Source organism: Salvelinus namaycush, chromosome 28 (assembly GCF_016432855.1).
Source record: "Salvelinus namaycush isolate Seneca chromosome 28, SaNama_1.0, whole genome shotgun sequence".
Lineage (NCBI taxonomy): Eukaryota > Metazoa > Chordata > Actinopteri > Salmoniformes > Salmonidae > Salvelinus > Salvelinus namaycush.
This window is the reverse complement of record NC_052334.1, coordinates 26,339,606-26,362,466: the sequence shown is the minus strand read 5'-3', so window position 1 is coordinate 26,362,466 and position 22,861 is coordinate 26,339,606. Positions and strand designations below refer to the sequence as shown.

The 22,861-nt window shown below is 45.8% G+C and overlaps 1 protein-coding gene across 1 annotated transcript in view; it reads left to right on the top strand.

Moving 5' to 3' along the window:
• The window catches only part of LOC120023298 (latent-transforming growth factor beta-binding protein 2-like), a 76,511-nt gene that overhangs the window by 34,387 nt on the left and 19,263 nt on the right, over positions 1–22,861 (top strand). The window contains exons 6-21 of the mRNA XM_038967328.1: positions 1,755–1,877; positions 1,988–2,152; positions 4,711–5,187; positions 6,779–6,880; positions 7,846–7,971; positions 8,452–8,580; positions 8,958–9,077; positions 9,418–9,537; positions 12,843–12,965; positions 13,326–13,451; positions 13,648–13,773; positions 13,859–13,984; positions 14,621–14,746; positions 19,381–19,482; positions 19,971–20,090; positions 20,241–20,366. Of these exons, the coding sequence (XP_038823256.1) occupies positions 1,755–1,877; positions 1,988–2,152; positions 4,711–5,187; positions 6,779–6,880; positions 7,846–7,971; positions 8,452–8,580; positions 8,958–9,077; positions 9,418–9,537; positions 12,843–12,965; positions 13,326–13,451; positions 13,648–13,773; positions 13,859–13,984; positions 14,621–14,746; positions 19,381–19,482; positions 19,971–20,090; positions 20,241–20,366 (2,337 nt within the window). The remainder of the gene's footprint in view (positions 1–1,754; positions 1,878–1,987; positions 2,153–4,710; positions 5,188–6,778; positions 6,881–7,845; positions 7,972–8,451; positions 8,581–8,957; positions 9,078–9,417; positions 9,538–12,842; positions 12,966–13,325; positions 13,452–13,647; positions 13,774–13,858; positions 13,985–14,620; positions 14,747–19,380; positions 19,483–19,970; positions 20,091–20,240; positions 20,367–22,861) is intronic.

Genomic DNA, 22,861 nt, shown 5'->3' with positions numbered 1-22,861 from the left:
GAACAAATACAATAGAGTGTGTGTGTGTGTGTGTGTACACAGTTCACGTGCATTTCATACACTATCTAGTGATGTCACTCCACTCTGCTCTGATGTATTATATTGTTTAAAAAAGCCATCTATCATATGTCATCTATGGCATCTATCATATGTCATCTATCATATGTCATCTTTGGCATCTATCATATGTCATCTATAGCATCTATCATATCTTATCTGTCATATGTCATCTAGGGCATCTATCATAAGTTATCTATCATATGTCATCTAGGGCATCTATCATATGTTATCTATCATATGTCATCTATAGCATCTATCATATGGCATCTATCATATGTCATCTATGGCATCTATAGCATCTATCATATCTTATCTGTCATATGTCATCTATGGCATCTATCATATGTCATCTATAGCATCTATCATATGTCATCTATGGCATCTATCATATGTCATCTATGGCATCTATCATATGTCATCTATAGCATCTATCATATGTCATCTATGGCATCTATCATATGTCATTCATAGCATCTATCATATGTCATCTATGGCATCTATTATATGTTATCTAAGGCATCTATCATATGTCATTCATAGCATCTATCATATTTCATCTATGGCATCTATCATATGTCATCTATAGCATCTATCATATGTCATCTATCATATGTCATCTATGGCATCTATCATATGTCATCTATCATATATCATCTATGAAATCTATCATATGTCATCTATGTTATCTATCATATGTCATCTATGTCATCTATCATATGTCATCTATGGCATCTATCATATGTTATCTATAGCATCTATCATATGTCATCTTTGGCATCTATCATATGTAATCTAGGGCATCTATCATAAGTCATCTAGGGCATCTATAAGTATGTGGACACCCCTTCAAATGAGTGGATTTGGCCATTTCAGCCACACCCATGGCTGACAGTTGTACAGCATAAAGTCGAGCACACCGCCATGCAATCTCCATAGACAAACATTGGCGGTAGAATGGCCCTACTGAAGAGCTCAGTGACTTTCAACGTGGCACCGTCATAGGATGTCACCTTTCCAACAAGTCAGTTTGTCAAATTTCTGCCCTGCTAGAGCTGACCCGGTCAACTCTTAAGTGCTGTTATTGTGAAGTGGAAACGTCTAGAAGCAACAACGTCTCAGCGGCGAAGTGGTAGGCCACACAAACTCACAGAATGGGACCGTCGAGTGCTGAAGCAAGTAGCGTCTGTCCTCGGTTGCAACACTCACTACCGAGTTCCAAACTGCCTCTGGAAGCAACATCAGCACAATTACTGATCGTCGGGAGCTTCATGAAATGGGTTTCCATGGCCAACCAGCCTAGGATCACCATGCACAATGCCAGCCTCTGCTGTAGGGGTGTAAAGCTCACCACCATTGGATTCTGGAGCAGTGGAAACGCGTTCTCTGGAATGATGAATCACGCTTCACCATCTGGGTTTGACGGATGCCAGGAGAACGCTACTTACCCAGATGCATAGTGCCAATTGTAAAGTTTGGTGGAGAAGAAATAATGGTCTGGGGCTGTTTTTCATGGTTCGGGCTAGGCCCCTTAGTTGCAGTGAAGAGACATCTTTACACTACAGCATACAATGACATTCTAGATGATTCTGTGATTCCAGCTTTGTGGCAACAGTTTGGGGAAGGCCCTTTCCTGTTTCATGATGACAACCCAACAATCAGATACTGTACTACCGTGGAGTGTTTTCTTTTCTCAGACATCAACGAGTGTTTGATGAACGGGATCTGTAAGAACGCTGAGTGTCTGAATACCAGAGGAAGCTACAGATGCACCTGTAAACCAGGCTACATGCTGGACCCTGCCAGGAGCCACTGTGTCTGTGAGTACTCCTACTGCCTGATGTTACATCTGATGGTCTGTCTGTCTTATGGTGTTTCCTTGGTCTGTGAGGTCTGTCTCATGGAGGCTTGTATATGTTTTTTCGGACAGCGGACAAGGCTGTGTCGGACCAGAGGGGGATGTGTTACCGCTCAGCGTCAGTGGGGACCTGCTCTCTGCCTCTCGCTCAGCACATTACCAAACAGATCTGCTGCTGCAGCCGTGTGGGCAAGGCCTGGGGCACGGCCTGCGAGAGGTGCCCTCTGCCAGACACAGGTACCCACACATACACTAACCCCACACCCACTCTCTATTTCTCTCTCTTACTTAATCTCTCTCTCGCTCTCTCAACACTACAACCTCGATGAACTGGTTAAATATTTCTAGTTTGATTACACTTGGTGAACATTCATTGGCTGGGTTGGATTTTAACAGCGGGACGAAATGTGGGATCTTAGGCTGCGTATTGTGATGTTAATGAAAGCATACAGTACATGCTACTCAACACAACAGTCATTCAGGCTTCACTCACTATATTATACTGGCCTCGATAGCCCGCCAGTCATGTATTGCAGTTCAAAGATAACCCAATGTGTTTGATGTGGAATAAGATCAAAACAACAGAACCTTTATATGTTGAGACTGTATAATATTATAATAGTGGGAGTGAATGGTGTGTTATCACACAGGCCCTTGGAGAGGAACGCCAGTAATAGTCCAGCTATGTCTCCCAAAGAAAGAGAAACGAGTCCAGCCAAATCAAACATGGGCTGTGGTCGTCATCCTCTTTTTTCTTGCCGATTTTATCTTCAAAGTCAAAGAAAAGGCCATTATTTAGAGCAGTGACCGTTTTGGCAAGTGATTCATGGAGGTTGTCATAGATCAGATATCAGAGAGCCAGACCTCCATGGTGCTATGCCAGACTAGTGCTCTGCTCTATGTGTAGATGCAGTCCACATACAGCCTGATTACCCTGTCATCGCCAGACACTGACTTTTGTACAGATGAAGGATCTTCATTCGAAACAGTTTGTTACAGCAGGAAAATAATACTGCAGCTACAGGAGATGTGAATTATTATGTGGATTATAATGAATGGATATTTTTGTAGGGGTTGATACATTTTTCTTAAGGGAAAATCAAGTCTGAAATTTCAAAGTGGAAATTACAAACTTCAGAAGCCTTTTTAAACCTCAAATATGCTACATGTTTTACATTTCCTGTTAGAGCCATGTTGAACACAGAGCATCCAGGCTCATTATTAGTCATAATAGGAGCACATTGACTTGCCTTCCTGTTAGACTTAGAGCTCTGATGTGGAATTAGCCACAAATCCCCATCTCCATCCGCATTAGACAGATCAGTTAGGAGACTTCATCGTATCCATGCTTCTTGCATTTACAGTTGCACCTAACCACAGTGCTGTCAGTATTGGTATCTATATTCCAGAGATTATTTGTCCATTATAAAATTGTCATAGAGGCCTGTGCTCCAGGTCAGGCAGGGTACAATACTATTTAACTGTAATGGATTCACCCCTGTTGAAATGTGTTGGGCTCCAACACAAAGAGATGCAATCGCCCTCCTTTTATTTCTTCAGTCAGTCCTCCACACACTGGCACTGGCTCGCTTACTCACTCTTCTCCTGCCCAGAGTTCAAAGGTCAGTTAGTACTACATGATCCTCTACTTCCCCCCCTGACACTGCCCCCCTGGCACTGCCCTGAGCCTGTGTCTGAAACTAGGGATGTGACAAATGAAATACAAATATATATCTTTAAACATATATTTTTTTCTTAGTTTAAATGCTAAGAAAAAATAAATAAATTGCATGTGAATTCACAATGCAAAATATGGTCCTGTGTATGACCGCTAGTGGTTGATGCAGTTCCATCTACCGCAGTCATAGCTACTCCGTCCATCCATCCCCGGATCTCACGGTGCGTCCCTTTCAGATGGTTAAGTATTGCACCTGTACTACAATTACTGTACGTTTGCATTTTATTGCCTTCTCATTTACCTTCTCAAATTATTGTCATACAGGACTTTGCTGCTGTCACTTGCCTTTCTCTGCCATTTTCCCAACTGTTAACGATTATGACGTAGTGGTGGAGAGTCAACTCCAAACGGAATGTTGTATCTCGCAATTTCTTGGCTTGCATGTGTCTCGCAACTTCAGTAAAGCAGGGCCCTATCATCAATGAATAGGCATGGATATTCTACACGCAACAGACCGAAGACTGAACACATTCGCATCATGAGCGAAGAGAAAGCGCAAGCGAGCCACCGTGAGGGAGAGAGGAGTGGGCAGGCAGAAAGAACCGCATGTGTCTTGGTAATATGTATCTCGCATATTTACTAAAGTAGCCTAAAGTTCACGTCTTCCTTTTTGGTTTTATTTCAATTACACAAATTTCCCCAGGTCTTTATAGCCTATCGTCTAGTTAGTGATAACTGCACTGGGGGAAAAACATCGCTTTTCAATTAGAGATTCTTTCTAAACGCTAACGATCCCAATTTAATTTAAACGTTCACACCCATCTGACACATTCAAATCCCCTCTGTGATAGCCTCTCTGACGGCTGTCACTGCCCTGGTAGCTCCCTCCCTGGCCATGGCTGAAACCCAATCCCCTTCACAGAGGAGAGACTACAGTATGGCATGCTTTACATAATGGTATTACATGGATGGCTTTTGGTATTGCTGCGAACACCAGACAGAAATACGACCAATAATTACTGTCTGGCAGCGTTTCATGTTAGCTCAGGAGCCCAAGGGGGGAATATGGCCTTATGATGTTTTCTATGGTTCTTTGTTTGCCCCTGTACGCCTGCAGACCATTTCAAGGAGATCTGTCCCGCTGGCCACGGCTACACATACTCGCGCTCCGACGTGCAGATCTCCCTGAGACAGCTGGAGGAAGAGGAGCTGAGGAGGACTGGCGTTTCCTGGGAGGCCCAAAACCCTAGCCACCCCCAACTGCCCCAGCAGCCAGCTCAGCCCCCACAGCAGCTGCCCCACGTCCCACAGACCCCACAGATCCCACAGTACCCCTACCACCGCCAACCACATCAACCACAGCATCCACAACACCCCCACCAACCACAACACCCACAGGAGATACCCCACCACCCCCAGACCCCACAGTACCCTCATCAATCCCACAAACCCCACCATCCACAGCACCCCCAAGAGCTCCCCCAGACGCCCCAGATCCCCCAGTACCCTCACACCCCCCAACAACCACAACACCCTCTCCATCCAGACCCAGACACCCAGCATCCAGCTGGGGAGACCCCCAGCCAGCCTCAAGGTGAGAACAATTATATTGTTATGCATATTTTATTGTGGTATTTGTGTCCAAATAAGGTAGCCAGTCGACCATTGATAATATTATGTCTACAACATACTGTATTAAAATGGGTCTAAAGTTACGAGGTTACACAATGGAAAACCTTTTAGTAGACGAGGTTAAAGTAGCTATTTACACAGACGAAAACATCAACAGGATGTTTTTATCTCCACAAATAACAGGTTTATCCTCATCTACTAAATATCAAACAGTATTTGCTTCCCCTATCTGGCAGAATACACCTCCCATAAGCATTTGAGCAGAGTACTTAATCCACACAGGTCAAACATCTGCGACCTCTGGATCTTCTGTGAAACATTCTTCTGATTTACAGTTATGGGATAATTTATCGGCATGGCCCGAGCAAAATTATTTATATAAGGAGACCATAAATATTTAGGGATTGTGTCTTCATTATCTGAGATATCTGTTTCAAATGTTTCTATGGGCTGTATAGTACATTATCAGAGTCTAGGTCTTCTCCCTGGCTTTAGGGATAAATGTGCTGTAAGATGAGTTTTATTGGAAACAAAGACCTTACGATGGCGTCTAAACAGTAAAACGCCCGATGAGAACATGGATTGATATCTCAATGACAATGCATGGTAATGCTAACCGAATGTCAGTTTTCTCTACTGATAACATGGCCGCTTTTCTCTCTCCTAACAGATGTGGAAATATTGAACCCGGTGAGTTCCTCTTCTCTCAGAAAAAAAACATGCTTTTGAAATGTTTATTTTAGAAGAAATCACAGCGTCTTAGCTTTAAGACTCCTATGGTATTAAGTAATTGCAATCGATATGAAAAATACATTGATGGTAAAAACTGTCAGAAGAGAGAAACACATTTTGTTATAACAAATTCTAACCTATTCTTGCTTATTCCACAGCGTCCTGTTACGACTGACTCCCCATTGAAGTACCCAGGTAATGTATCTAAATCCCAATTCATCAAAGAACCTCGTCACAATGCTGTCTGTTCATATTCATAACTCATAATCACAGTTTCAGCCTGTAATTTACTGTGGTGTTTTTACACAGTGATCCTACACCTCATGGTGCATTGATAAAACCAATGAGAGTGCCAGAGAAAACAGAGATTCATCAAGTAGTCAGGCACATGGAGTCCTGATCCATTTTCTATAAATTGCTCACACAAAGCACACAGCAGAGGCAGCCTGCCCTGGGATTCCCCTGCCAATGAAAACATTGACAGTCTGTAGGTTGAGTCGATCTATGGGTCCAGCTGATTGATGTCTGTTATCTGTTTTTAGCAAGCAGAAAGGGCATATTTCATCTTTATATCACTGCCATGCTACCGTAGGAGGACCTTGTGAGTGATTGTCATGCCATTGCCAGTTGGAAAAGCAGATACTATGTCAGTCAGGGGAAAGTAGCAGCAGCCAAGGCTGTTGGATATCCAGTCTGCTCTCCCCATTGGCCCATTGACACGTTGACACCTCGTCTCTTTCTATCTTTCGTGCTCTCTCTTTCTCTCTCTGTTTCTCTCTCTGTCTCTCTCCCTCTCTCTTGTCCCCCAACTCTGTCTCCAGTAGATGTGGTAGAGAAAGTGACTCCTGACTCTCCCATCAACCTGGGGCCTGAATCTGAGGGCAAGGACACAGCCTCCATCAATGTGGCCACTCAGGTCACAGGTGAGAGGCATGGTCACAATACACTTCATGGTCTCCACTGCACTGGCCACTGTGCCTCGACATCCACTGATGCTAGATGAACACTACATTAGCAGACGCAGATTTAGTTTGATTTAATGGGGTGACAAGCTTTGGTAATTCAATGAATTGGAACAGTCTACTCATAATGCTCTCCAATAACTATTTAAATGTAGAATTGCAATTAAACTTTATGCTTTCTAGATACAAATGGGATTTCTCAGTTCATTTGTGACTTATGAATGTCCAACAGGCCTGTTTGATAGACATTTCTTAGGGCTGACCCGTAGTTTAGCAAGGGGAAGCAGAGGATGTGTTGTCCTCTTAGTGGACCTTCTCCCCCAAGCCAACTTGGCTTCAGGCTTCCGAGCAGCACAGAGGGCGAGAGGGCGAGAAACCAGAGAGAGTGTGCCTTTTGGAAGAGGAAACTGTCTGGACTGGACAGACGCCAGGCCTGCATGAAAAGAAGAGAGAGAATGTGTATTTGTGACTCGCGGTCATCCTATGGAGAGGGTCAGAGCTCTGAGTCAAACCCAGCAGCCCACCCTCAGCTCATGTTTACAAGAACCGCTTTGGACTGAAACAAACAACTGACAAGTCCAATGACAGGCTTAACAGTGCATGGCCCCTCCCTGTCATCCTGACCCTTAGTGAGCGCCCCCTGCCACATGTTTGAACACTACACCGCAGTAAAACGTGTCCCATCCATGCAGCCTGCCATAAAACAGCCTGCGCGTTTCCATGGAGAATAACACGTGGTAGACGAGTAAACTTTCTTTGGAGTAGATAGTGTTTAAGAAGAGTTGTGTGAAAAAGACAACTTAATAGGATAGGACGAGCACGGCATGTCTGTTGGTATTGTATTGTATTGTATTGTATTGTATTGTATTGTATTGTATTGTATTGAATGTTCACACAGGTAAGTCAGTATCAGTATCCCCTCACAGATATTGACAAGTGCTCCATCACTCCAACCATATGTGGCCATGGGCTGTGCGTGCCAGTGCAGACAGGCTACACCTGCTACTGTGACCCCGGCTACAAGCTGAGTGCACTCCAGACCAACTGCATCGGTAAGACGGGAATAGCCGGGTGGGCAAAAGGGGCTTCTCCGGGAGTTCTGTCAGCTCTCCATATCATTGTCTCAACACGAGCCTCGCCGTTCACACCACATACGATACAAGCACAGAGGCCTTGAGAACTCAAGAGCCAAGTGAAAGCGATCCCTGTGTTTATGTTGACCCTTTATGCGACGCCTGACAACAAGGTCGGAGCAATCCAGAGAGCTGCCACGGAGCTGTGATCCGTTACCTCACTCTGCAGTCGCCGTCCAAACCCTGCTCTGGCCCATCACTGAGGAATGCTTGCACTCCACTCTGCACTGTGGAGGGGCTCCAGAGTGAAGGGTTGGAAAGGACAAGGTCTCCAGTGGTGAAATGGAACTGAAATGGAACACTCTGGCCTTTCTCCCACCTCTTTCTTTTTCTCTATATCTATCTATCTCTCTCTTTATTTGTTTCTTTCTGTCTCCCTCCTTCCCTCTCTCTGTCCAGATGTAAATGAGTGTGAGGGGGACCCTTGTGGAGGGAAGGGCCGATGTGTGAACACCTTTGGCTCCTACACCTGCCAATGCTACAGCGGCTACAGCCAGGTCATCACCCAGAACAGGAAGTTCTGCCAGGGTGAGATGGGGAAAAGCATGCTGGGTGCTGTAGTTTTAGGAAGGGATGTTCACCCAGTGATGTTCTCACTGCTCACATAAATACTGTACTAGCTGGTGCTCTCACACGAGAATACTAGCTAAAGCCCTCCCCAGAGCGACCAGGGGAACTGATAGACAAATTAAAATATTAATGATGCTCTAAGAAGACATATTTGAGCTTTTTAAACGTGCTATATAAGTGTAATGTGTCATCATTTTCAAACAGTCTTTTATGTATTTCAAGGCAATTTAAGGCCAATTTCAGACTAGCAATGTTTCTCTAATGAGCCAGATTCATAGAACAATAGCCACTCTTTGTCACTTCCCTCTCTGACTTGTTCTGGGGATTCTGTGCAGATATAAATGAGTGTGACATGGCCAACAAGTGCCAGGATGGTGACTGTGTCAACACGGAGGGATCTTACACCTGTGAATGCAAGAGTGGCTACGCCAAGTCCAGGAAAGGGCAGTGTGAAGGTGAATCCAGCACAGAGACAGACAACCTTAATACTCTGTACTTTCAGAACATCACAATGCTGGCCATGGGTGTTTATTGGCTGCACTGGGTTCATATCTAATCCAGCCACAGAACAGACATTGTTGTATTTTCCTCAGCTCTGAGCCAGGGGAAAAACAAAGTGGAGACTTTAAATAGGAGGCAATACCAGAGGGAGGATATAGGCATGATTATTGGTGTGTGCGTGTGTGCGTGCGTGCGTGCGAGTGCCCGTGTAAATGCAGAGACTAGATCCAGGCTTATCTTAATGGTATTTCCTCAACTCCCCTCTCTCCTCTCCCTCCCCTGTTCCATTGCCAGACGTAGATGAGTGCCAGGGCCCCAGCTCGTGCCCCAGTGGAAGGTGTGTCAACACCCCAGGCTCCTTCCAGTGCCAGGCCTGTGGCCCCGGGTTCAGGGCTGCCAGCGGGAGATGTCTGGGTAAGATGGGCCTCCAGGGGCCATGCCTGGAAATGAGCTGGGTTTCCCTCTTAAACTTCTTTATGATTTGATAATATTCCCCCAGCCTGCCTGGCACACTTTACGTAAGCAAAGCTTGCAGTTGGCAACACCAGAAATGACCAATAAGATGTCATCAGTGCAACGGTGAATGGTCTTAAGGACATGTTGACAGGCCTGATACTCTACAGTTTGCAACCAAAAGTCTGAGATTTTTCACTTATAGCTTTGCTCAAAGGGCTGGAGTCATTAAGGATAGTGGAAAATGTATTTCATGCTGTTATACTCTTTTCAAAGGGGTTACTATTGGATGTTTTATGTGCAGGGCACTACCACAGCACCCCAACCACAGCACTCGCAGGAGAGGCCTTGGTGGGGCTTGAGTGATGGCTCTCTCATAGCGTGGGCAGTGATTTAGTGACTCATAAGTCCTTCTCTCCCTCACTCTTTAACCTTCCAGTTGCTCTATTATTTTTGTAATATCTGCCAATCCCTAGCCCCCAGGGCCAGACCCATATTGTTCAACCCCCTAGAGTCAATGTCCACGCCCCCGCTGAAATTTTATTAGCATAATTAAAAAATCTCCATAAAAATCTGTCAGTTTAAGCTCGAGATGTCTGTTTGTTTTTTTTACATTGGATGCGTCTTAATATGCCGATGTCGCACTTCCCCATCTGCGGTGAAAGGTGACAGGTATTTGTCAGACCAAATCGGTCTTCTCACAAAATCGTCTGTAGCGTCCGAACGATTTGGGCTACACACTAATATGACCCCTCTGTGGAAAGGTGAGACTCTCACGAACACGTACATGTTTTGCTCTAGGATGCCTACAGGCTGAACAAGACTCGTCTGAAGGTCCCCCGGTCCCAGTTGAAAATATTTATGGAAGGACTGTAAATATGGAAACTGTTTAATGCCAAGAATATGGGGTTAAAAACGTGAAAAAAACAAACAAATGTTTCCTGATTTTTCTTTTATCTCCCAGATATAGGACAGACACTTCAGAACAAACTTATTTTTCTTTTTTGGGGGAGACTATCTGTTGTTCCGTGTAGTGAATCTGTTATTCAATGCATTTGTATGGGCTAATAGCAGTAAGGCCAAATAAAAATGTTAATCAAATATTTATAAAAAAAATTAAAAACATACTTCAAGAGGTCTTAAAATTCTAAATGAAATAGCTAAATGATCCTTGGTATGACCTTCTTAAAACAATTCCATATAGCTTAGTAGAACCCCCCCTCTGGCTTAGACAGTGCTTAGACTGTAATGGGTTAAACATATCACCCTTGGTATTGCTGATCTTTTCATATCATCTGCTGCTGTAAAAGATTGTTTGTAATACTTCAATTTGTGAGAGTCAAAATATTTTCCCTTGGCCTCAGCCTTAAACAAACAGCCTATTATTTTTGGATGGCTCCGGCCTCTGCAGTGGAGCCCAGCGGGGCTATGTCTTTATTACTGGGTCAAGGGGAGAGGACTGGAGTGATGACTGAGATGTATGAAGGGGTCAAGGGGCCAATATTACCCAACTGTTAAAAGGCCCTGTCAGACAAACAGGGCCGTGGTTAGTCACTCATATAACTGCCTCTGTTACACTATAAAACCACTACGAGGGTTTATAGGGCTTCAATACACAATGCATGACACACTATACAAGGTCTGTAGCATGTTGAACGAGCCAACGTCACAGTGTAGCAAACCCCCCCCCCCCCCCCCCAACCTTGAGGTGTTCCTGTTACGTAAGACGCTCCTGGCTGGTATTGTGACATCTTCTCCTTCTCGCCTCCTCCAGAAAAATATTGTATATTTTAGCGTCTGAGGTGATTATTGTGTAAAGGTCAAGTCCTCCCTGACTGAGCTGGCCTGTGAAAGGTGAACTTATCCAGGCAGGATTTTTGGCCCGTTCTATAACTTCTTCCCAATGATTCCTATGACGGAAGAAGGCTCGACCTTACCTTACGGGCTCTTTGATTACTCCAGTTTTATTACTTTCCCTTCAAAGAAAACACTACATGGGCTCCATTATTTTCTGCTCGTAGATCTTTAAACAAATACAATCCATGCACTCATAGCGTTCTATATTGTGATGTGGCGTATGACTAGCTGCTGAGTTGCACTTCCTCTGGAAATGAGGTGGAACAGAGGAGCTAAATAAAGTTTGTTCAAAACCCCCACTAACAGGCTAATATCCACATGGGTGAAGGAACTCAACTAAACCAGGGACCATGTATGCAAGCAGTGTGTGTGTTCTTTATGTTTGTTTCCAGTGTTTGCCTCAGTCAATTGCCTGTAGCACAGTAGTTGGAACCCAATTGGCTGCGTTGTGGATAAGCCTAATTGGTTGTGCGATAGAGAGAACAGCTCCAGCCCCATGTCAGGCTTATCGTAGAGGACTGAGAGATGCCAGGAGATTGCAGAAACAAAGTTTTGGGCCGTACTGACAGACGTCTGGCTAGAGGCATCGCGAGACGAGACACACAAAGCCCTGCCTGTAATGTTTTCAGTGCAGTAGCCCTCTGTTTCTACTGTGTCATTCACCTCACACTGAACCTGTCCACACAACTGTGTTGAGAGAGTTGTACTCTGCCCACTCACACACTCACAGACACACAGATGCTCTCTATCACACGCACAGAGGAAGGAGCTGCCTGGCAAATTCTTAGAGAGCCATGAAATATAGTCTTTGTTTTATGCCTTTTGGAGTCAACTAAAACAACGTTTCTGTATGATTTCTTCCACAAAAAATAACTTGCTTTTGACATTGTCATGTGTATTGACTTAGAGCATGAATTGGAAAAGATGAAGGCAGGACAATAGATAATAACAAACATTCACAGGGTACAGTCAGTATATTCCAACTAATCATGTCGTGGGTTCTGGGTGTTTTACTGTCTGAAATCTGTCACAGTGAAACTCATGTGTCTTTGTGCGTGGTGACCTCAATGTTGGCGACCTGTCTTGACCCTCAGATGTCAACGAGTGTTTGGACCAATCGGTGTGCGCCCATGGTAGGTGTGTCAACTCCGAGGGCTCCTACAGCTGCAGCTGTTACCAAGGATACCAGGCCTCTCTGGACAACAGCAGTTGCCAAGGTACTTGTTTGTGAAAACATAAGTCCCACATCATACATTCTCCAGTTTCGGTATTAAAATAAACATTTCTCTGAAGCGGAAATGGTGCTACTGAAGAAGTCTTTGAGGTCCAGGGGGTTTTAATAAATGTTGTTAACAGTGAGGAGGAGCGGTGGTTTAACAAGGTCCTCCAACATACTGTCTTTTCTCCAGATGTGGATGAGTGTCTGCTCCCTGGAGCCTGCCTCCATGGCAGGTGTGTCAATCTGGATGGCTCCCACAGGTGCAGCTGTAACCCTGGTTACCAAAGCGCTCCTGACGGCAGGGCCTGTGAAGGTCTGTAAAAGATTAGATGTGTGGAATATGACCCTTCACGGCATGCCACTGTTCTCCTCGAGCTCTGAGCTCTCTATGGCTCTTTTAATGCCTCATCGTTGTTTTTATTAGATGTTGACGAATGTGCTACACCTGTGTGCCCCGCGGGAATTTGCACCAATTCCGAAGGTTCCTACTCATGCAAGAACTGCCGACCTGGATTCCAGCGATCAGCGGATGGACAGAGATGTGAAGGTATGGAACCCGTACAACCTTAAGCATTTCAGGCAACACACTGAAAGATCATCATCCACCATAGACAGATATAGCATGTAGCATCCTACTGTTCATTCTTCATGTCAATCTGTCATTTTGTTCCAGATGTGGATGAGTGCTCCAAGGCAGACATGTGTCTGGGAGGGGTGTGTGCCAACACAGAGGGCTCCTTCACCTGCACCCGCTGTAAAGACGGATACAGGGTGTCCCAGGACAGGCAGAGGTGTGAGGGTGAGTCCAGCCAAAGCCTTCCCCAGCTGGAACATTAACCCACGCCTTCTGTAAAGGATGCCCTTTGCGTGCATCAACTGTATAACTGTCTCTGTTACTGTGATCTAGGTGTGTCTTAGAACTGTAACGCAATACTTGTATATACTTTGTTTGCCAATAGTAATTCATGTCTGTGCTGGTCTGGTGTCTCCTCCAGATATTGATGAGTGCCAGTCTGGGTCTGTGTGTGCTAACGGGATCTGTCTGAACTCTGAGGGCTCCTTCTCCTGCATCACCTGTCCCTCAGGCTACAGCGTCTCCCTAGACGGAGAGCTGTGTGAAGGTCGGTCCATTCTCCCTGAAACCACATCTAATGGTCCGTCAAAGGAGTGGTGTTTTACTTAATAGACCGTATTGGTGTTTTACAGATATTGATGAGTGTGAGCTGCCCACTACGTGCCCCAGGGGAACATGCACCAACACTGAGGGTTCCTTCACCTGCACCACCTGTGGGTCAGGCTATAGAGTGACTGAGGATGGGCTGGAGTGTGATGGTGAGTCTTGGATGCATTTCCTGCGTACATGTGAGTTGGTGTGTGCGTGCGTGCCTGAGTTTGTGCATTTGTGTGCGTTAGCAGGCCGTGTGTTACCAAGTGCTCAATGAGCATGTTAGGCTCTGACCTCTGCCCTCTGCCCTGCCTGTGACAGATGTGAGAGAGTGTGCCAGGTAACGCCCCCATTGGGCTCTGCGTGAGTCCAGCCAGGCATCTCTCCCACATCGCCTTTTGTTAACAGCAGGCTCAGGTTGTCTGTAAATGATGTCAGGTGTGACGGCTTGGACCCAAAGCCCGTCTCCTTAGCTAAAGATCCCAAAATACTCCTCCCAGACATCACATCATAACTGGATCCTGCATCCCTCTCCCTCTGGCACCATCCATCTGATCCGCGTTCAAAAGAAAGAGACATGGGCTTCAAATAAAACACAGTGAAGTCAGCCTGTCCCACTGATAGATCAGCTGGGGAGATAGATGTGTTGACAGTGGAACTTTATGCCATATCAATTAGAAACTGATCAAAATGATTACATGTGACATGTAGTCATGTTTTCCACCAGGCATTCTATCCTCTGCTACAGTTCAGGTATGTAGTTAACTGGCCTTCTCTCTCTGTTTCTCTGTGCTGTTGTTCAGATGTGGATGAGTGCTTGGTGGCTAACGTGTGCCCAGGCCAGCTGTGTAGGAACAGTCCTGGATCCTTCTCCTGCAGCAGCTGTGGGACTGGCTTTACCCTGTCTGAGGACGGCTCCCACTGCCAGGGTAAGACTGTCTAACCTCTGGAACACACTCACCTCCGCCCTCCTATTCTTCTCCCCAAGATGAACAGCACAGATCCAGTTCATACTCTAATGTCATTTAATGGAAGGGTGGATCGAGACTAGGAAGAAGATCTCCTTTTTGAAATGTTTTTGCCCTGGGAAAATCCTGAAAACAAGTCCAAGTCAGACTTTGATTGGATTTTAATGGATGTCTTCATGCCAGGGAAAGATTAACGGCTTAATTTGAAATGAAACCAACCACTCCCCAGCTCCTACGCAGCCAGCACAAACTGTGGAACTCCTCTGTTGACCCACAGGCAAACCAAAAGCCATTCCATTCACTTAACAATGGCCTTCACTATTTCCCCCATCAGAAATACAATCTGTACCAGAGCAAGGAATTTCCAATGATCACATAACAGAGAGCCATGAGTGTTTGTTGATACAGTAATTATACACCACCTGTAATAGCTTGCTGTTTTGGAATAGATGCCTGTCCTGCATACTTCTCTCCACCCTTTTTAATAAAGCACTGTCAGTGCAAGCTAATAAAGGAGGCTTTGCTTACTGTACGTGCAGACTGACTCCTTGCGTTCAGCCATTAGTCATGTTGTCAGGCCAGAGGCAGACTGAGAGACTGACTCCTTGCGTTCAGCCATTAGTCATGTTATCAGGCCAGAGGCAGACTGAGAGACTGACTCCTTGCATTCAGTCATTAGTCATGTTATCAGGCCAGAGGCAAACTGAGAGACTGACTCCTTGCATTCAGTCATTAGTCATGTTATCAGGCCAGAGGCAGACTGAGAGACGGACTCCTTGCGTTCAGCCATTAGTCATGTTATCAGGCCAGAGGCAGACTGAGAGACTGACTCCTTGCATTCAGTCATTAGTCATGTTATCAGGCCAGAGGCAGACTGAGAGACTGACTCCTTGCATTCAGTCATTAGTCATGTTATCAGGCCAGAGGCAGACTGAGAGACGGACTCCTTGCATTCAGTCATTAGTCATGTTATCAGGCCAGAGGCAGACTGAGAGACTGACTCCTTGCATTCAGTCATTAGTCATGTTATCAGGCCAGAGGCAGACTGAGAGACTGACTCCTTGCATTCAGTCATTAGTCATGTTATCAGGCCAGAGGCAGACTGAGAGACTGACTCCTTGCATTCAGTCATTAGTCATGTTATCAGGCCAGAGGCAGACTGAGAGACTGACTCCTTGCATTCAGTCATTAGTCATGTTATCAGGCCAGAGGCAGACTGAGAGACGGACTCCTTGCGTTCAGCCATTAGTCATGTTATCAGGCCAGAGGCAGACTGAGAGACGGACTCCTTGCGATCAGCCATTAGTCATGTTATCAGGCCAGAGGCAGACTGAGAGACTGACTCCTTGCATTCAGTCATTAGTCATGTTATCAGGCCAGAGGCAGACTGAGAGACTGACTCCTTGCATTCAGCCATTAGTCATGTTATCAAACCAGAGGCAGACTGAGAGACTGACTCCTTGCATTCAGCCATTAGTCATGTTATCAGGCCAGAGGCAGACTGAGAGACTGGCTCCTTGCATTCAGTCATTAGTCATGTTTTCAGGCCAGAGCCAGACTGAGAGACTGACTCCTTGCGTTCAGCCATTAGTCATGTTATCAGGCCAGAGGCAGACTGAGAGACTGACTCCTTGCATTCAGTCATTAGTCATGTTTTCAGGCCAGAGCCAGACTGAGAGACTGACTCCTTGCGTTCAGCCATTAGTCATGTTATCAGGCCAGAGGCAGACTGAGAGACTGACTCCTTGCATTCAGTCATTAGTCATGTTATCAGGCCAGAGGCAGACTGAGAGACGGACTCCTTGCATTCAGCCATTAGTCATGTTATCAGGCCAGAGGCAGACTGAGAGACTGGCTCCTTGCATTCAGCCATTAGTCATGTTTTCAGGCCAGAGGCAGACTGAGAGACTGACTCCTTGCATTCAGCCATTAGTCATGTTTTCAGGCCAGAGGCAGACTGAGAGACTGACTCCTTGCATTCAGCCATTAGTCATGTTATCAAACCAGAGGCAGACTGAGAGACGGACTCCTTGCATTCAGCCATTAGTCATGTTTTCAGGCCAGAGGCAGACTGAGAGACAGACTCCTTGCATTCAGCCATTAGTCATGTTTTCAGGCCAGAGGCAGACTGAGAGACTGACTCCTTGCATTCAGTCATTAGTCATGTTATCAAACCAGAGGCAGACTGAGAGACTGGCTCCTTGCATTCAGCCATTAGTCATGTTTTCAGGCCAGAGGCAGACTGAGAGACGGACTCCTTGCATTCAGCCATTAGTCATGTTTTCAGGCCAGAGGCAGACTGAGAGACTGACTCCTTGCGTTCAGCCATTAGTCATGTTATCAAACCAGAGGCAGACTGAGAGACGGACTCCTTGCATTCAGCCATTAGTCATGTTATCAGGCCAGAGGCAGACTGAGAGACTGACTCCTTGCATTCAGCCATTAGTCATGTTATCAGGCCAGAGGCAGACTGAGAGACTGACTCCTTGCATTCAGCCATTAGTCGTGTTTTCAGGCCAGAGGCAGACTGAGAAACTGACTCCTTGCGTTCAGCCATTAGTCATGTTGTCAGGCCAGAGGCAGACTGAGAGACTGACTCCTTGCATTCAGCCATTAGTCATGTTATCAGGCCAGAGGCAGACTGAGAGACTGACTCCTTGCATTCAGCCATTAGTCATGTTGTCAGGCCAGAGCCAGACTGAAAGACTGACTCCTTGCATTCAGCCATTAGTCATGTTATCAGGCCAGAGGCAGACTGAGAGACTGACTCCTTGCATTCAGCCATTAGTCATGTTGTCAGGCCAGAGGCAGACTGAGAGACTGACTCCTTGCATTCAGCCATTAGTCATGTTATCAGGCCAGAGGCAGACTGAGAGACTGACTCCTTGCGTTCAGCCATTAGTCATGTTATCAGGCCAGAGGCAGACTGAGAGACTGACTCCTTGCGTTCAGCCATTAGTCATGTTTTCAGGCCAGAGGCAGACTGAGAGACTGGCTCCTTGCATTCAGTCATTAGTCATGTTGTCAGGCCAGAGGCAGACTGAGAGAACAGCTCCTTGCATCCAGTCATTAGTCATGTTGTCAGGCCAGAGGCAGACTGAGAGACTGACTCCTTGCATTCAGTCATTAGCCATGTTGTCAGGCCAGAGGCAGACTGAGAGAACAGCTCCTTGCATTCAGTCATTAGTCATGTTGTCAGGCCAGAGGCAGACTGAGAGACTGGCTCCTTGCATTCAGTCATTAGTCATGTTATCAGGCCAGAGGCAGACTGAGAGACTGACTCCTTGCGTTCAGCCATTAGTCATGTTATCAGGCCAGAGGCAGACTGAGAGACTGACTCCTTGTGTTCAGCCATTAGTCATGTTTTCAGGCCAGAGGCAGACTGAGAGACTGGCTCCTTGCATTCAGTCATTAGTCATGTTGTCAGGCCAGAGGCAGACTGAGAGAACAGCTCCTTGCATCCAGTCATTAGTCATGTTGTCAGGCCAGAGGCAGACTGAGAGACTGACTCCTTGCATTCAGTCATTAGCCATGTTGTCAGGCCAGAGGCAGACTGAGAGAACAGCTCCTTGCATTCAGTCATTAGTCATGTTGTCAGGCCAGAGGCAGACTGAGAGACTGGCTCCTTAGGCTAGATCTGACCTCACTCATGTTATGATGCTCTCTCTCTTTTACATTTACATTTAAGTCATTTAGCAGACGCTCTTATCCAGAGCGACTTACAAATTGGAAAGTTCATACATATTCATCCTGGTCCCCCCTCTCTGTCTCCATCTTCCTCTCCTCTTGCTCTTTCTTTCTTTCTTTCTTTCTTTCTTTCTTTCTTTCTTTCTTTCTTTCTTTCTTTCTTTCTTTCTCTCTCTCTCTCTCTGTCTCTCTGTCTCTGTCTCTGTCTCTGTCTCTGTCTCTGTCTCTGTCTCTCTCTCTCTCTCTCTCTCTGTCTCTGTCTCTGTCTCTGTCTCTGTCTGTCTCTCTCTCTCTCTCTCTCTCTCTCTTTCTCTCTCTCCTCTCTGTCTCCATCTCTCTTCTCTCTGTCTCCTCTTTCTTTCTCTCTCTCTTTCTCTCCTCTCTCTCTCTCCCCTCTCTCTCTGTCTCCATCTCTCTTCTCTCTGTCTCTTTCCTCTCTTTCTCTCCTCTCTCTCTCTCTCTCTCTCTCTCTCTCTCTCTCTCTCTCTCTCTCTCTCTCTCTCTCTCTCTCTCTCTCTGTCTCTGTCTCTGTCTCTGTCTCTGTCTCTGTCTCTGTCTCTGTCTCCATCTCTCTTCTCTCTGTCTCTTTCCTCTCTGTCTCTTTCCTCTCTTTCTCTCCTCTCTCTCTCTCTCTCTCTCTGTCTCTGTCTCTGTCTCTGTCTCTGTCTCTGTCTCTGTCTCTGTCTCTGTCTCTGTCTCTCTCTCTCTCTCTCTCTCTCTCTCTCTCTCTCTCTCTCTCTCTCTCTCTCTCTCTCTCTCTCTCTCTCTCTCTCTCTCTCTCTTCTCTCTCTCTCTCTCTCTCTCTCTCTCTCTCTCTCTCTCTCTCTCTCTCTCTCTCTCTCTCTCTCTCTCTCTCTCTCTCTCTCTCTCTCTCTCTCTCACAGACATAAATGAGTGCCTGTCCCCAGGAGTTTGTCCCATGGGCGTTTGCAGCAACACAGAGGGCTCCTACTCCTGTATGACCTGTGACCTTGGCTTCACGCTGGCGCCCAATGGGCTCACCTGTGAAGGTACTACTTTTTTACTTGGGACTAAACTCTAATGACCCTTCACTCCTGCTGGAAGTTCTCCTCTTATGCTGATGATTTATTTGTAGTCAGTCACAGCTCTGCGTGGTAGACAAGTACCTGCAGATCACTGGAGGCTGGAACGGAGCAAATGGAATGGCATCAAACATCTGAAAACTATGTGTATGATGTATTTGATACCATTCCACTGATTCCGCTCCAGTCATTACCACGAGCCCATCCTCCCCAATTAAGGTGCCACCAACATCCTGTGCAGTAGATGCGATTTGAGTCGTCATAATTCCCTGATATAAAAGATGAGAATTATGTACATTCATGTGGTAGGTTGTGACACTTTCCTTGAAGTTTTGCCCGCTTTATTTGGAGGACAAACTGAGGACCCACTTGGATTAAGACCTAATGACCTCCCAGCTGTGGTGGGAATGTGTCACGCTACATTACGCACTGTGTGTGTCTGTGTCCCCCGGCAGACATCAACGAGTGTGAGGACCACGGTCTGTGTCTGGCAGGACAGTGTACCAACAACCCTGGTTCATACAGCTGCTCCTGTCCCCCGGGCCTGGAGATGGTGGACGGGACATCTTGCAGAGGTACACACACTCATACCCTCTCTCTTAGGATGGGGGGGTGACGTCCTCTCCTGTTCAGCTGTGTGTGTATTGATGAACTGTCCTTGATTAACTATCCGATTAGCCTGTCATGTTGTCATGTTTGCCTCTGTGTGTGTGTATGTATTACAGATGTGGATGAGTGTCAGTCTGGGGGGATCTGTGGAGATGGGGACTGTCTAAACACAGAGGGTTCCTACCTCTGCATCTGCCCTGATGGATACACCACAGGCACCACAGATGGAATTGGCTGCCAAGGTGAGAGAGAACAATATATACTGTTTATAACTAACTACCAACTGGTTTGAATGTATTACCACAATTAGGACAAGCCACAAGCCCCTCTCCTGTCTGGGTGAGGGCAGACAGTGCATGCAGAGGGCAGCTTGTACTCCCCCCTGACCCCCCCCCCCCCCCCCCCCTGCTCCTGCTCTGGGGTGCCTGGGTGTCCACTTGTTCCCCAGACCAGTTAGGCAGCAGTCATCAAACCCAGCCATTGTTTCTAACAGGCCATGGCCAGACATCAACCGTCTCACTGCTCCCCCCCTCTCAGCTCCACTGGACCAGGTTTGATGTCATTCCAGCCGCACCCATTGCCCTGGTCACAACAGAGGGGGGAAAATGCTGCTCCTAATTGTTGGCAAGAGAGCTAGCTAGCCTTTCACTGAAACCTTCTGGAGCATTAGCTGTCAAAATACAGAGGAATGGAACCCTCTGGGAGAATCAATATGAAGGGAACATAACTCAGGCTAAATGTCTGACCTGCGTATTATTGATTCTGGTACCTAGAGTTAGCATAGCCTGGATGAAAAAACATTGGGCAGTACACTGAGCATGTTATCAGCTCTAGAGTGATGTGAGTAGAGGGTAGAGGATCCTGGAGGGGGTTATGAGACCTCTTCCAGCCATTCATTTACATTTTAGTCATTTAGCAGACACTCTTATCCAAGGGCACATCAACAGATTTTTCACCTAGTCAGCTTGGGGATTCGAACCAACGACCTTTCGGTTACTGGCCCCACGCTCGTAACCACTAGGCTACCTACCGCCCCATACGTACCCAGCAGGCTAGGCAGCCCCTCCCCAGTACCCAGTGCTGATGGCTGGGCTCTCCCTGATGTCCCCTGTGCTGTGGCCATGTACTACAGCACCACACCAGTGAGCAAGGCAGACCCAACCTGCACACTCCCCTGGCCAACTGCCACAGCAAATATTGCCCTTTAATTATCCTATAAATCAGATGCTGGGTATATTTTCATGCCGTCTGCTGTTGTGTGTGCAGCGCTGACACAATGAAAGCCAGGCCTCTCTGCCATGGGCCCTGCAGGGAGAGGAGAGGGGGTACATGGGAAGGAGGGGGTCAGGTGAGCCCAGAGTGTTTGGTCCTCTGGTTGGAACACAGGTGGACTGGCTGGATAGATGGTTGCTTATAGGGCTATGGGCACTTTCACTGTCTGGGACTCAACAGTGGACATAGGATGAATATAAATCACAAAGATGAACGAATCACTTGTCAATATAGCATAACCTGCCATGCAGCTCTGTTTGAGATAAATCATTGCTATAAATGTTTGTTATTGAATCATATAGTTATTAAACTGGAACATACATTTGGGTGTTTACCTAGGCACTTCTCAGACTGTTTTGTTCCCTGTACCTCCATACATGTGTTTACTATCTACCTTGAGAGATTTGTCTCATTATCAGCCCTTGGCAGAAGAAGAGGGGCTTTTCAGTCGTGTTCTATTTTTGTTGCTTTTCTGCCTTGCCCCCACTTATTATTCAGTCCAAATACCTTGTAAGTTATGTTGTAATGTGGCAATTATCCACCAATCTACATTTAATCAAGCATAAAGCCATCATTATAAATGTTTTACTAGTCGGAGTGAATGTTCCCAGACCAATAGCTAACCCAGCAAACCGGGAACATCCCCAGAACATTATCTAAGATTCCCATTAAGTTTTAGTAAGGATTTGATCTAACATTAGGATTATAACATCCGAAAAACATTCAAAGAATATTTTTGATAACCAAATCTTATTTTTTCAGTATATAACCATGGCAGTATGGTCAATCATTAGCCTTCTTAGACATAACTAACCCAGGGATATACTGTTAACTGGGTTATTCAACATCACTTCACTCATACTCTTTATATGATGCATACTTCTGGGCCATAATTACAAGGTATCCAAGACTATGAGGGCTGATCTAGGATCACTTTTGTTTTTTAGTTCATGAAAAATAACATAGCTGGGACCATATCAAGCTTCTCAAATTAGGAATTATATCGGGTGTGTTAAAAAAAAAGTTAAACAGTAAATTTTTTCAGAATGTTTTATTTTCTACAGTTAATCTAAATTCTGCCTGGATTTCTATATCTAAATGAAATAAAGACATCCTCTCTTCTAGTAGATTATATCTGAGCCTCAATATCACCGTATTTTTTTCCTTCAAAAGAACATGGTTAAAGAATATGTGGGATTGAACCTACAATCTTCAGATCTACAGCAAGATCATCAACCCTCGTTGTATAATCACCAACCCTCGTTGTATAATCACCAACCCTTGTTGTATAATCATCAACCCTCGTTGTATAATCATCAACCCTCGTTGTATAATCATCAACCCTAATCATCAACCCTCGTTGTATAATCACCAACCCTCGTTGTATAATCATCAACCCTAATCATCAACCCTTGTTGTATAATCATAAACCCTCGTTGTATAATCATCAACCCTCGTTGTATAA